Below are 14,620 nucleotides of genomic sequence, written 5' to 3'. Positions count from 1 at the left end.
GTGAGTATTGTGTGTGGGGGGGGGGGGGGTTGGAGGCTATGGGGGAGGAAGGGGGGAGGGGGCAATTAGGGTGGGGGGAGGAGGGGGGTGAGGGGAGGGTGATGGGGGGGGGCACCCAACACCACCACCACCTCAGGCCCACACCGTGATCCCTCCCTGTCCAAACAGGACCTCATCATCATCATCGTCAGCGCCAAACAGCTGCGCCACGTCGGCCCCAATAACCACGGCAATCAGCGCGCTCCTCGCGCTCCCTAATGGCGGTGGCGGTGGCACTTGCGGCACAATAAAAAGCCGCCACGGCGTTGTGGGATTTTATGGACCCCACTTTTCCAGTGATCGCTTCGATCGTCAACATCTCCCGAGCGAGCCCCCCTCCCCCCAGCTCGCACGTGCCTCGTGGCTCCCGCCAGTGAACGGGAGAGGACAGGGGGCGGTAGGAGGGTGGCGATGGGGGCGCACACACCGCGCGGTACCAAGACAGCTGTGGGTGGTCTTGAGTCAATTGATTGATTTTATTTACTCATCTTTTAATATTTTGATTGGCGAGTGCGCGTCGTCAAACAGCGACTTGAAGAGCGAAGTATTACATACTTTACATTTTAATGGAGCGTCCCAAATTGTAAACAGGGTTTACGTGGCGGAGCGTGGCCTCCGCGTGCAGTGAGATGAAAATCCACCACGGGTTTCCTCCCCCGCGCCCCCCCCCGCATCTCGGGTGATACGTGTGCGTGCAGGTGGCCTCATGGAGCAACGGGGATGGGATAACTCACGGCTTAATTTCTCATGGGATATTTTCCTGTGCCCCACCAACCACCACCATCACCCCCTTCCAACCCACAATCTCTTCTGGGGGAGGGTTAGGTTAGCAGGGGGGCAGAGGAGGTTGGGATTAATATTTTTCAGGACCTCAGCCCTGGACACCTCCGGCTGAAATTAAGCCCTGGAATGATGGATGGCTACCTGCGATGATGATTGGGGATGTTGATTTACGTGAATTTTCACGATCGCTACTCAATGCATCATTTTAAACGGTGGTGAATTGTAGCGCCGCTAGTGGCTGCAGAGGTGATGTCAATCCGCACCAACGCTTTTACCATCATTTTGTACGTTGAACAGGGCCCCATCGTTTGGATGGAGAACTCCTGCCAATAACATCGGGTAACTCGGCAGCAATTGTTTACCAACCCGGACTCTGCTGACGACACCCCGGAAGACAAAACAGTTCCAGAAATTTGCTTTATCACACAAATTGTGCTGGATAACATTCGTCTGGAAAGCCATTTGGACGATGGACTCAACTTCACCGTTATTTGGATGTGGAGACGCAGCCCAGAGTGCTGCTTGTGCTTGATAATTACAGACAACGCGTGGGGACATGAAACACCGCACGTGGTTCCACCTGCACCCTTCACCTAAGCCCCGAAGCGAACTCCTCAACTGCAGCCACGATCCGCCTACTGCACAGTGTCTGAAATCGAGAATCTTTCGCTTACGACGCAAACGCCCTCGCACGTCCCGAGGTGAGGACCGGTGTCAACAGGGCAAGCACCCTGTGTCTTATCGACGAAAGCCTCAAGGTTCGTCGACTAGAGCAGTCACACGTTGAGAGAGGGGCATGCAATTCCCCCCACCCCCCAGAGTATTATCAGGCCGGCCAATCGGTGAACTCGGTAAATCTTTTGAAATACATACGTTGTAAATTACCGTATGGTCTTCCTCCAGTCTTGAATAACGTTACTAAGATTATCTCAGTTTGCATCTTCATTCACACTTGGTTAATTTTGTCATGGCCATTTGCACTTCAGTCTTTGGTGGGCAGATTATGGTGATGATGGTGGTGGTGATGATGATGGTGGTGGTGTTATTGGGTGGGTAGTCGCAGCCATTGTCACGCTCGATGTTTTTTGTCCACTCGTAATCGTCGTGGACTAAAGCAAACGAACCAAACACCTCCACCTGCTTGACAATATCTCTTGCGTGGTTCCGGGTGCTCAACAAGGCACAGATGATGGGTCCAGGTCCGGGTCCGGATGGAGGCGGCGTAGCATTGACAGGGTTACAATTTGGAATAGTGCCGCGTAGTCTACACAACGGTACGGCTAGTGGTGTGTAGAGCAGTGCCCGGTGCGTAGAGCAGAGCGCGGTGCGTAGAGCAGAGCGCGGTGCGTAGAGCAGAGCGCGGCGCGTACAGTGGTGCAACAAATCAAGAAAAACAAAACCACGAAGCCATCGAATTGTCGATCAGTAATTACAAAAAAAACTCCCCTCTGAATTTACAAATTACCGGGAATTTATGTTTAAAATGATATTCGTAATGACGTGTGTTGTGTATTGCCTACAAGAGGACAGAGAGATGGTGGGCGGCTGACTCCAGGAGAAATATGAATGAGGACGTGGTGTGGTGGTGTGGTGGTGTGATGTGGTGGTGTAGTGGTGTAGTGGTCCGTGAGACGGCAGAAGAGGGGGGGGGGGGGCGGCACAGGGCGGGGGAGATCTCGGTCTCTCTCGGCTCACTTTTTCACCACCGCATTGTCCCAGGATTCTTTTTTTGTATTTTTTCGTTTTTATTCTTTCCCAATTAAATTGCGATATCGCCGTCGTCGTCTCAAGAGATGCAGCGTTCGTTTTGATCTCTCGCAACAAGCAGTGCATCACCCTGTGTAATGGAGAACAGCCTCCGGAAGATTTGACGCGAGCACCTCTGAGATTCCTTCACGCGGCCTTCTGATCTCCACACTCCTCGGGAAATGCGTATCACGTGACAATCTCATACACTTAAATCTCGGAACTGAAAATTAACCAAAATCAAGCAACAAAACAAAATCAACCGAATAGTTGTGTGTGTGTGTGTGCAGTCATTAGTGACCAGGCTAAGCGCATAGACTCACTGCACTTGACAGCTCGATTTGACTGAAGGGGCGGCTGAAACCTGGATTCGAACCCAGGGCCTAGGCAGTGCTGGCTCAGCGCTACGACCCCTGACCAACCTGGCCACTTCCGTGAGCAAACTGTTTTCAAAGGGGGGCAGTGTATTAGCTACAAAAAAACAAGTGGGGGGGTGGGGGGGGGGGGCTCAAGGGGGGTTAGGGTAAGGTACCATTAGGGTCAGCGTTGATTGACGGAACGACACAGAAATTAACGATGCGTGATGGACGTACGTGGCTCATCGCTGACGTGGGGGGCGGGGGGGGTGGGGGTCACGTCAGGTCATCGAAGCCACGCGCTGACGAGGGGACGACGTTACAGAATAGTGGCGAGCGAGCGTGGCCGGAAGGAGGACAATGCCCGTCTGCTGAGTCACCACGGCAACAATGGGGACCATCGGGGGGGGGGGGGGCGGGCGAGGGGAGGGGGGGAAAAAACTTGTGGTCGTCTCACAAAGACTGACGCAACGCGCGCAGGTGCGGTCGGCAATCGCGGCGCAAGTTTCGCGCAATTGGTCGCGGAAGTGTCCACGCCCTTCCTGCCAGCCAAGCCCGCCGGCGCGCTGTCCCTGCGCCAGTCCCTCGAGAGCGGCCGCCGCGGTCGGCACGGAGGGTGAATGTCGTCGCTTCTGTTCAGCTTCGGGAGGAGTGGCATCTTGAGATTTTTGCGAGACGCTGGCGCGTGCCGGCCAACGATCAGCGGTGGCCGCGCGGTCGCTGAGGCGTCCCGGGTCGCGCGGGGGGGAGGGGGGGGGTCACGTGAGGTCATTGGAGGCCGAAGCACTGCTTGAGGAAGTGTGACATGTGCGTGTAGACGTGGTGGTTGGCCAGCCCCGAGATGCTGTGGTCCTTGTCCGTGTACCACTGGGAGACAGAGGGTATGGGGGGGGGGACACACACGCACGGCCGTTCAGAAGGCTGGAAGAGGAATCCGATGAGCTATTAAGCTCTTTTTCACAGATGTACGGGGCGGGTCGGCAAGTAACAAGAGCAAACAATACAAAACAACGATAGGAGTGCAACATAGAGAGAATGGTAAGCAAGTTACTGAATATAAATAAATAGCAGAATAAGTAAGTATATAAGTCCGATTGATCGAGATTGGGCAAGACAGCAAAAACAACAAAACAGTCCCAGACCACACCAAGATATCAGCACACAGTAGTCCCTCAATACAATGGCACATGAACACTGAACTATCGATACGCAGGTCATGATCAAATTTACAAATCACATTTTCAACTGTGACCGTATCCAGCAACAGTCTTCCGCGGCAGGCTATTTTTTGAACGACGGCTCACGATGTTAAGGGAGGAAACAAGTTGGTTCCAAAACGTGGGTGTTGCAATGGCAAAGGCTTTGTCACATATTCGAATTCTTGCTCGAGGGATATTTAAAAGGCAATTAGATGGACTATTGGCGACCCTTCCAAGGCTCTCAGCCGATCATCGCTATCCCCCCCCCATGCCCGCTCGTCATCCGTACCGACGGGGATGTGTGTCCATAATAAAAAAAAAAATTCGGTTAAATCGCGTTATTTATAAATGTGTCGTAACCCTCCACCACCCGACACGGCCAATCAGTAAAAAATGTGTCACGTGTCGGGTGGTGGAGGGTTACGACACATTTATAAATAACGCGATCTAACCCAAAAACCCTTTATTATGAATAAAATTGGTCGCGAAAGCCTGCTACGTGTTAAAGGGATGAGTGTGTTCGCAGATGAAAGTACAATGTTGCATGACACGCAGTGAAAGTATACGTATCGCGTGTCCTTTGAAAAAGTGAGTGACTTCGGCTCTCAACGGGCTCTTGTGGCGTACACGTCTTGGTCAATCCACTGCTGGATGCCGTGTGAGTAATGGGGGCTGTTTGACCATACTTCACCGCATTGAGCAGTGCGGGTTTGGTGAACAGGGCAGGTGCCCGGGACGGGTTCGAATATCACTCGGCATTGATGTGAGACGTGGCTGGGACTCGAATGCAGGTCACCGGGTTCATTCTGCAGCAGGCTAATTGCTGCGCCACCCCTTGTGTTTACGTACCTAAAGGAAACTGTTGACTTATCTTCCAAAGCAAAGTGTACGATTATTTGGGCTTTAGGACGCCGCTGCTATCCGACTGCAATAAAGGCACATCTTTGTCAGACTGCGCTGCTGCTGTTTGCTGCTGTTTGCTGCTGTTTGCTGCTGCTGCTGTGTCCATTAGGACACATCCTGCCTTCACCTGGCCCTGTCATTTCTTAAACAAACTGTTTGTGAATCGCCGCCGCAGCAGTCGCTGCCCGCCCCGGCGGTGAATTCGGTGCAGATGGTTTGCAAGTCAACTGTGAAGATGAAAACCCCCCACGTGGCAATCGCCCGCGACGCCGTTTATCGGCCGCTGCGACACCCGCCGTAATCGGCAAGGGCCCCCCCCCTCCTAAACCCGCCCCCTACCACCCCCCCCCCACCCCCATTTGATCATTGGTGTGTGAGACTTGGAGCCGAGCCGGAACACGGGCTCTTCTCGCTCACGCCTCGGTAGGCGCCACACGGCCGGAGCGATATTTTTAGCACGCTTTTGTGCCTAAGTGCGTCCGTGCGTGCGGACACATAAGTGCGTGTGGACGTGTGCGTGCGTGCGGACGCGTGCGGACGCGTGCGGACGCTGTGCGAGAAGCTCGCAGATTCTTGAGAGGTGGACGTCGCGGATGAAATCTGACAAAATTGGTCAACTATATCTGCTGCGATTACACGCAGCAGTAGTAGCAGTCGTTGCCCCCTACTGGCGGACTAATGCCCTCTTGCGGGCTGGTGCTGAGATCGCTTCGTGCTGCACGGGGACAGCTGTCACTTGGTGGGACGACCCCTTCGAATGTTTGAGGTGTGATTTAAGGAGCCTTGGGTTGCCGTGTCATTTAACAAATATTATGAAAAGCAAATATTATGGACGTGGACGCGGTTACATCGCTGAGCTCCTCCACGCAAGCGAGGCCGCGTTTACCGAGTCATGTTGCCCACATGCCCAGCCACCGCATGCCCAAGTTGCTTCTGGTTGGCCAGCTAGAGAGAGGACTTAAACGGGCGTGCACAGGCTGCAAACTGATGGACTGTTGTAGGCACAGCAAGACTTGGAGCTGAGTGGACTTGCCCTACGACCGGCACCAGTGGTGTCAAGATCGGCTGCTGCAGAGGATGCTATTGGAGGCACAACGGGGGGCCGAGGAGCGACGCTCGCAACAACGAGCAGAGCAGCAGGTGTCTAAAGCCCAGCGGGTTGACACACTGGGCAGCACAGGTGGCACGTCTGCCAGTCACCTCGATTATTCATCCCATAACACAACGGTGTGCCCTGTGATCCCCTGCCAGTGAGCCGTCGCTGTTTTACGTGACCTTAACATGCACCTAGCCTGGCACGTGCATCACGCTGACGTGACCGCCAGTTGTAGTTGAATGCGCGTGTGTGTGCGTGCGTGTGCGTGCCGTGTGTGCGTCATGCGTCGTTACCATAGCTGAGAAGTCCACCTCTTTGTCGACGAGAGCCTTGGAGATGTGGGCCGCTTGCTGAAAGTGCACGTTGTCTGCAAGACAGGGGCGGCCGACAGAGCGAGAGAGGCGGCGGTGAAATGGTTGAACAAAGAAACGGGCATCGTCACGCAGACCACTCGTCATCATCATCATCGTCATCCGCCATGGCCAATCCACTGCTGGATGAAGGCCTCCCCAAGCCGCAGGCAATCTCGCGTGACCCTCTGTTGTTATAATCCGCCCGGCGCCCGCACAGGGCAAATGAGCTCCGTGTCCCCGGCGGAGGTGCTCGAAGTATGAGTTCCACTCCGTGGCTGTCACCCCATCGTTGTTGTTGACCGTCGCCGGCCGATCTGAATAAAGTGGCATCTAGAGGAGGCTGTGATGACTAAATGGATCCCTCCTGATTGTCCTTCGTTATTATTGTTGTTAATATCATCATCATCCACTGCCTGAAAAAGGCCTCCCCAAAGTTGTCGCCATCTCTCGCGGTCCGGTGATCCGGCTGATCCGTCTGTAGCCACCGCAGCACAGCGGATCCGTCTCCGTGGCGATGGACCTCTGTTGGGGCGGCGCTCTCTCTTTGGCTGCCATTTCGTCGTCAGTCTCTGAGTTGAGACGTCGTGTCGAGCCGTTAGGGGAAGTGCTTAAGGCTCGTGTCCGTCTCTCTCTCTCTCGTTCCATCTCGTTTGCGTAAATAGATTCTCGCGTGCATGCGGAATGCACGCAGTCCACGCACACACACTCGGTACACACGTGGTATGCACGCACGCACGCACGCGGTACGCACGCACGCAGGCACCACGAGCATGCGAATCGTGCCGTGCGTCACGACGCGTCGATGCTGCGCGCAGCGTGCCCCCCTGTGACGGGGTGAGGAGGGAGGTGGGACCCACCGTCTGCCGTGCCGTGGATGAGGAGGTAGTCCACCTTCCTGAAGTTCTCCGCGCGGGCCATGACGGTGGAACTCTGTGGGGAGAATCCTCGTCAGCCGCGAGGCGTGTTGCCGGCTCTTATCTCTTATCTTTTTTTACAGAACTCCTCCGATTGTTATTTTAACCAGACGGAATCTGTCATATAACGGTCAGTTTTACTTATTCACTCTTGTACATTCCTTAAAAACAAACTGCTTAGTTCCTTTTTAAATGTAGTACAGTATTTCATCCCGGTTGTGCTCACGGCGTCACTCTCACGAGGCCATGTGTCTCGCGGGGAGCAGCGCATCGCCCCGTGCGAAATTCCACAATGGGTCACAGAGGCGGACTTCACAGAACTGCTTCTGGAGACCCCTTCGAGTGGTCCTCTGATCTCCACACTCGCGGACTGAACGCTCCCCCGCGCGTTCTGATCGTAACCGCGATTGAGACGGAATTTTGTCAAGCGCTGCTTTCTTTAGCCCTGAATCTCAAGTCACGGCGACCTGAACGCACACGCTTTCGACACCGCACGAGCATGGATACGGCTTTTTCAGAAGGATGCGTGTACACATCTAAATCCTTCCTGTAGATGAATTGTTCATTATATAATTAATTGGACCGTGTTTTGAACGGTCACCAACACCCCCCCACCCCCCCTTGCTGAGATGAACAATGTGGGTGGCGTCCATCCCTCATGGCAGCACTGAGCCAGTGGTGGAAATGACACGTTGATTATCACGATCAAAATCGGAATCAGAATATTGATTCATATACTGGAGGAATCTGATGACCTATTAAGCTCTTTTTTACAGATGTCCAGTAGGGATAATGGTGAACATGGTGATGATCACGTCCATCAATAAGATGACAACTTGAAAAAACAATTCATAGTTTGTTTTGGTTCGTTCCTTCAATTTGGAGAACACAAGTCTTGTCTGTCCCTTGTTCTCAGCGGGTCCCTTGGATGAGGCTGAGCTAAGATGCCACGCGGTGGCGTGGCGTGGCCAGGAGGCACCCTGCCTGGTGGGCTGCGAGGATTTAAAATTCCCCTTCCCCGTGCAATGTTCCCCCTCCTCCAACCCTGACCCTAGCCGTGATGCCGGTCCATAGCCCCCGGGGGGCTCTCGCGGCGTGGGGCGCGATCACCGCCCGCACGCTCGGCGCTGCTCTCCCGCGCGCACCCCACCTCGTAGGCCGCCAGGTTGTCGTCCTTGGTGGGTTGCCCCATGTAGCGCTCCGTGTAGATGGAGTCTGGGGTGGCACGGAGAGGGAAAGAGAAACGCGGCGCAAAGCGCGTGCAAGTCGTGAGAGTCGTGAGAATCGAGAGTCGCGCCACGGCAACGCCACGGTCCGTTACTTTCGCGGCGCGGCAGTTGAAACCAACGGTGCGAGTTTCTCCGATGAGCACGATTGGCTACGTACGGTGCGAAACAAATTCAACATACATACAAGTCCCACCGCTATAATCTAGATTTGAAGCTTTCGTGACTGCAGGAATCCATACTCTTTGGTTCTTTCGGTAAAGTCACGTAGGTAGAAACATTAAATAAAACTAAAAATAATATATCACTGTGATATATATATATACATTTTTTATAACCGAAGTGACTTTACCGAAAGAACCAAAGAGTATACCACCGCTACATACATCCAAATCCCCAACACCACCAACACCACCACCGCCAAAGCGGCACCACCCTCATGGTGCGGCGGCACCTCCTGGCGTGAGGAGCGGTTGGTCCAGCGAATTAAGCGAGTGGGAACGCGCGGGAGACGGTGAACCAGTGTTCACATTTGTGTACGCATCTGGCGGAGCGCGTGGTTGGGTGGACCGCGCTGGTCGTGCGCTGTCCTGGGTGCACAACGGCCGCCGTCTCACCATAGTAGCGCCAGTCGGACACGGGCGCCACGGCCATCCCGCACTTGAAGACACCCGAGCCGGAGCCCAGGGACATGGAGGAGACGTAGCCTCCGTACGACTGCACGCACGCTGTGGACACACGCAACGGAATCACCAACCAATCTCGGACTGCACTCGCCATCTTCAAGATCCTACCTACATGGACGTGTGCCTGCCCTCCCGCTCCCCTCTCATCTCACCCTACTCCCCTCCACGCACTCTCCTGCCTCTCTCATCTCACCCTACTCCCCTCCACGTACTCTCCAGCCTCTCTCATCTCGCTCTACTCCCCTCCACGCACTCTCCTGCCTCTCTCATCTCGCTCTACTCCCCTCCACACACTCTCCAACCTCTCTCATCTCGCTCTACTCCCCTCCACGCACTCTCCTGTCTCTCTCATCTCGCTCTACTCCCCTCCACGCACTCTCCAGCCTCTCTCATCTCGCTCTACTCCCCTCCACGCACTCTCCTGCCTCTCTCATTTCGCTCTACTCCCCTCCACGCACTCTCCTGTCTCTCTCATCTCGCTCTACTCCCCTCCACGCACTCTCCAACCTCTCTCATCTCGCTCTACTCCCCTCCACGCACTCTCCTGTATCTCTCATCTCGCTCTACTCCCCTCCACGCACTCTCCAACCTCTCTCATCTCGCTCTACTCCCCTCCACGCACTCTCCTGTATCTCTCATCTCACTCTACTCCCCTCCACGCACTCTCCTGCCTCTCTCATCTCGCTCTACTCCCCTCCACGCACTCTCTGCTCCGCAACCCGGGCTTTCCGCCCAACCTGCCAGTCAACCTTCGCTCCGTGGGAGGTTGCTCCTTCCACTCTTGTCCCCAGGTCTGGAGCTCCATTCCCTCGGCCATCCGTGGAGTTGATTCCCTCCACCTGTTTAAGTCAAGGCTCTGGAACTTCCTTCCTCTGCCTATGACCGACTGCCTCTTTCTTGCTATAAAATAAACAAACTATAAACCCAACGGACCCGAGTTAAATTCCTGGCCATGGCTGATATCAGTGGCGAACCGGTCATGGCCCCCACCCTCCTGCCACTTCTCAAGCCTACACTGCTGACCGGCATGGCGAAGTATGGTCAAACAACCCCGTAACCGTCACGGTGTGGGTAGGCCTTCACCCAGCAGTCTGCTGGCAAAGGGGCCGTAAATTATGAATCACAATGAAAAAAAACCTTGCGAGAAAACAAACAGGATAATAAATGGATGCAAACACAAAGCGGTGCTTTTTACACCGCGGTATAAACACTTACCCATCCCCAAATCGCTATTCTGGTCTCGTCAACAAAGTCCATCTTCCCGAATTCCCTGCAGGGGGGCAGAGGAAACGACAACAGCGCAGTGAGGAAACGGCGTCGTAAACGTCCGAGTGACTCGCAGGCCGGTCCTTGATGTTGCTGCCGCTGCTGATGTTGTTGTTTTGTCATCCTGGCAAGGCCGCTCGCCGGTGGCAAGGCCGCTCGCCGATGGCACGGCGAGGCACATGCTGGTCCTACGTATCACCCTGTGCACGTGGGATACAGTGGCTCGCCAAGGGCTCGACGACAGTGGCGCCACTTGACCGACCGCCGGCGCAAGGGGCGACGTGCAAGGGTCACCGTTCAGTCAGAAATGCGCTGCCGCCTCAAGGCTACGTTGCACTCAGGGGGAAGATTTAGGTCAATCGTTGCTGGCAATTGGCGCCAAACTGTGCCACATGCCCTCCCGCATTGGCCTTTTACTTCCGGTTTTGAAAGGAATCGGAAGAAAAAAATGAGGACGTGCGCGCACGTAATCTGAACGGGAAAAAGGTTAAGTGAAAATGATTGGGGCGGCGGCGGCGGCGGCGGCGGCACTCACCGGGCCGCAGCCTCCTGGTCCTGCACCTCGACGGTGCCCAGCCGGCGATACAGCTGGTGCAGGACCTTGTCCCCCCGGTAGCCACTGCCGCGTCCGTCCACGCTCGCCACGATGACACGCTCCGTGCTCGCCAGGTACGTCGCCCAGTTGTTGCGGAAGCGCGAGTCCACCTTCTGGCTGCCCGGTCCAGCGTAGCTGAAATGCAACAGTGGGGATTTAATAATGTTGTACGTACCTATTTTTTTCCGTCAATTCCTTCCGAACGATATCCCGATTGTGCCATCGGTGTCGGTGTCACGGGACGAAGGATCGATTCGGATGTCTCGCAGAGCGCCGCAAATCCGCCGTGTTCCAGAACGGCCTGCGGAAGCAGATCTCACAGCTACCTCGGAGGTCACTTCAAGTGACCTCTGCTCCACACAGTAGGGGGGGGGGGGCAGCACTATCCCATACGCTCTGCCGTGTGACAGTAATGCTCGATGCATGATGCTCAAAGCACAATTTCATTCTCACAGCTGGAATTTGGGCAAACTGTGTGGAAGTACAAACATTGCTTTGTATTTGTCAAAGTGACCGGGCCCAGACCATCAACTCGCTGCACTTGAGAGCTCCGTGCGATCGCTGTGGTTGGGCGGCATGCTCTAACCCCAGGATCTGTGCGGTGGTGACTCAGCGCCTCTGACCCCGGAGCCTTCGAGGCAACTCGCGATACGGTGTTATTTTTTGTTCTTAAAAGAGAGAAGACAAACGAAAGGACTTACACGTCGATGATCAAAGGGTGCTTCTTTTTCCTGTCCATGTTTGGTGGCAGAATAAATTGATACCAGGCCTCTGTGTGGACGAATGAGGGAGCGGAAAAACGGAGGTTGACATATAACAAGTACGCTCGCTCGCACGCACGCGCGCACGCGCGCACACATGCAACAGATGCTCGTTAAAATCATGTCCCCCCCCACACCGCACAAGGCAGATATAGTTACGTAACGTGTTAAATGTTCCACAGGTTGTGTAACAATTGTGCGTGCAATTTTGCGCGAAGGTTGCCAACCCCGCTTGGCAAGACGCTGACTTCTCGTGATCCGGGACCGCTATTCCTTCAGGACTCCGCACTCGTTCCCTGCAATGGTTTTGTTGTTTTTCATGTTGACGTGTGAAATAGCCATGAAACTGGCTAAACGGGGCCATCATCATCCGTGTAACAAATCAAATAAATTGATGAACACTCAATCTCTATGGGTAATTTACCCTCCAAGTTTTGACGCTATGTGAGCGATACGGATTTTCACTCGAAGTAAATAGAATGCCAGCTTAACACGTACGATGATGCTGGATGCAATTACCAGCGAAACGTAGTACTCAAAAATTGTAAATGTTGTGGAATCACTCTTCAACACACCGGTGGGCTGAATAAGTGAACTATTTGTCTTTTGTCAACGTGACACTTTTTTGCTGATTGGCCGTGTCGAGTGGTGGAGGGTTACGACACATTTCTAAATAACGTGATCGATTATGAATAAATTGAATGTGACGATCGCTTCAAGTCATGAGGTAACTTACGTGAATACCGTGCAATCTTTGACGCTAGCTCACGGACAAAACAAACCCCGAGAGCGTTTCTCAGAGCGTATATTTCAAGCAAGTTTTTTTTCTTCTTTAAAAAAAAAAATTCTTGTGATCCCGAATGAAATTAAAACTCGTATGCTCTCGCAAGTTGAGCAGTAAACGTTAACAAACGTGCCAGTCGGGCTTTGTGGCTGTCACATGAAGTCAAACTAGTTACGCGTCCCGCACCACGCGAAACCGAAGCGTCACACGTAATGCACGTCTCTCAATGGGCACGCGAAATCCGGGAACGCTGCTTCTCCCGAGGGTACTGATGGCTGTGCGTCTGTAGAAGAAACTCTTTATATGGTTTGTTTCAAATCGCGTTGAATGTAGCGGCCTCTAGTGGCTGCCGAGATTGCTGTGCGCACGTTAACGTAGACCTGATACAAGTACAAATGTAGCTTCTCGTTTGCGTCGTGAGCCTGGAAAATCTTCTTTGAATCGCTGCGATATACATATTATATCTATAAACGGGCAACATCATCTTTCTGAGAAAGATAATTATTATTTTACAAAGCACAAAACAAATATATAAATACAAATATATAATTCCCCAAAGTGTCAAGGAAAACAACAACACAGAAAATACCGTTTGAAAAATGCCACTGCAATTAAACATGAATATAAAACAATGACTATTTCAATAATTGAACGCTCCATTTCAGTAGTATCCACTACGGGCAGAAAACTTTCGCGGTACATACCGTCTGTCTTATAGACACGCTTCCAATATATTTTCACATTCTGTCAGTGTTTCAGGTCACATTAATTATTTTCCTTCCCTTGCGATAATCTCTACCAACCATAATACAGGTTTTTTTTGGGGTTATATTGCGTAAATATATAGATTAGTAAGGTTTGTCACGTAAACAGAACTTGCTAATTTCGTCACTAGTACAGCACACCGGTGTGTTGGAGAGCGAGGCCACTACATTTACAATCTGAGTACGACGTTTCGCCAGTAATTACAACTAGCTTTCAGAGTTGTGGACAAATCCTCCTGTTTCATTCCAAATATACAACCCCAGCAAAAATGCCAATGCTGGGCTAACGTTGGCATTTACTTATAACGGTTGGGGCAAAGTTGGCCCAACGAAGAAGTTACCAGTGATCCTGCTATCATGCATGCCTGCGATCAAGAAGTAAAATGCTTCGTGAAAATTAACACGAGCACGTGCCACCCTGGATGGTACCAATTGCCATATTTTGGGGAGCAATGGCTCGGAGCAAACCGTTACCGTGCTCTCCGAGCATGAGTTTCTGCTGTTCAAGCGTCGGCATCTGTGTGTGGTCGATGAGCTCCGCCAAGGCCGTGTTGTTTTCCAGCAACGCAATTTCTGAAAACAAGCAACGAGTGTAAATTCCCATCGCAGCGACCTTGGCGAACGTAAATGTTTAAATGAGGACTGTCGCGTCCATCCAAACAACGGAAGCTACGCGAGATATCGAGGAAATCAACAGCGTGGAAAACACTGGCGTGCCAGTAGCGCTGATTGCTGCGAGCTCGAGTGCAGCGAATGGTCGATGGGAATTGCATCTCAAGTTGAAGAGTAGTCCTGCTGCGGTCACAAGAGCCAGACCATGGGTCACGTGGTCAACACTGCCCGCACCGTCAATTCACAGACCACGGGTCACGTGATCAAGCAGTGCCCGGTAAACGGGCTACATCGCCGACATCCCCCAACCTCTACAGAGGCTAAATTTAAACGGCTTGTTCAACTCTCTCTATATATATGTACACACACGTTGCAACTTTCACCTTTGCAATATGAAAGAGGAAGCTGCAGATTGCAAGGAGACTCATTGCCCGTGGGTTGGTGACAAGGGACGTTTCAGACTGCGTGGGTTGGGCAGTGCTTAACATCCGTAAAGTGATCATTGCAAGCGTCATCGCGAGTGACAGAAGGCATTGC

At 53.0% G+C, this 14,620-nt stretch overlaps 1 protein-coding gene across 2 annotated transcripts in view; it reads right to left on the bottom strand.

Annotated features, from left to right (window-relative positions):
• Positions 1-501: 501 nt before the first annotated feature.
• The window catches only part of DPP4 (dipeptidyl peptidase 4), a 50,257-nt gene continuing 36,138 nt past the window's right edge, over positions 502-14,620 (bottom strand). For both annotated transcript variants that reach the window (XM_061574535.1, XM_061574542.1), the window contains exons 19-27: positions 13,946-14,044; positions 11,864-11,933; positions 11,103-11,297; positions 10,517-10,571; positions 9,233-9,332; positions 8,540-8,604; positions 7,333-7,405; positions 6,416-6,489; positions 502-3,791 (exon numbers count right to left, since the gene is read on the bottom strand). In XM_061574535.1, coding sequence (XP_061430519.1) covers positions 3,693-3,791; positions 6,416-6,489; positions 7,333-7,405; positions 8,540-8,604; positions 9,233-9,332; positions 10,517-10,571; positions 11,103-11,297; positions 11,864-11,933; positions 13,946-14,044 — 830 coding nt within the window. In that variant the 3' untranslated portion in view covers positions 502-3,692. The remainder of the gene's footprint in view (positions 3,792-6,415; positions 6,490-7,332; positions 7,406-8,539; positions 8,605-9,232; positions 9,333-10,516; positions 10,572-11,102; positions 11,298-11,863; positions 11,934-13,945; positions 14,045-14,620) is intronic.

Source organism: Lethenteron reissneri, chromosome 7 (assembly GCF_015708825.2).
Source record: "Lethenteron reissneri isolate LAM-NWPU_2019-01 chromosome 7, ASM1570882v1, whole genome shotgun sequence".
Taxonomy (NCBI): domain Eukaryota; kingdom Metazoa; phylum Chordata; class Hyperoartia; order Petromyzontiformes; family Petromyzontidae; genus Lethenteron; species Lethenteron reissneri.
The sequence above is the reverse complement of the archived record's forward strand: the minus strand, read 5'-3'. Positions and strand labels throughout refer to the sequence as shown.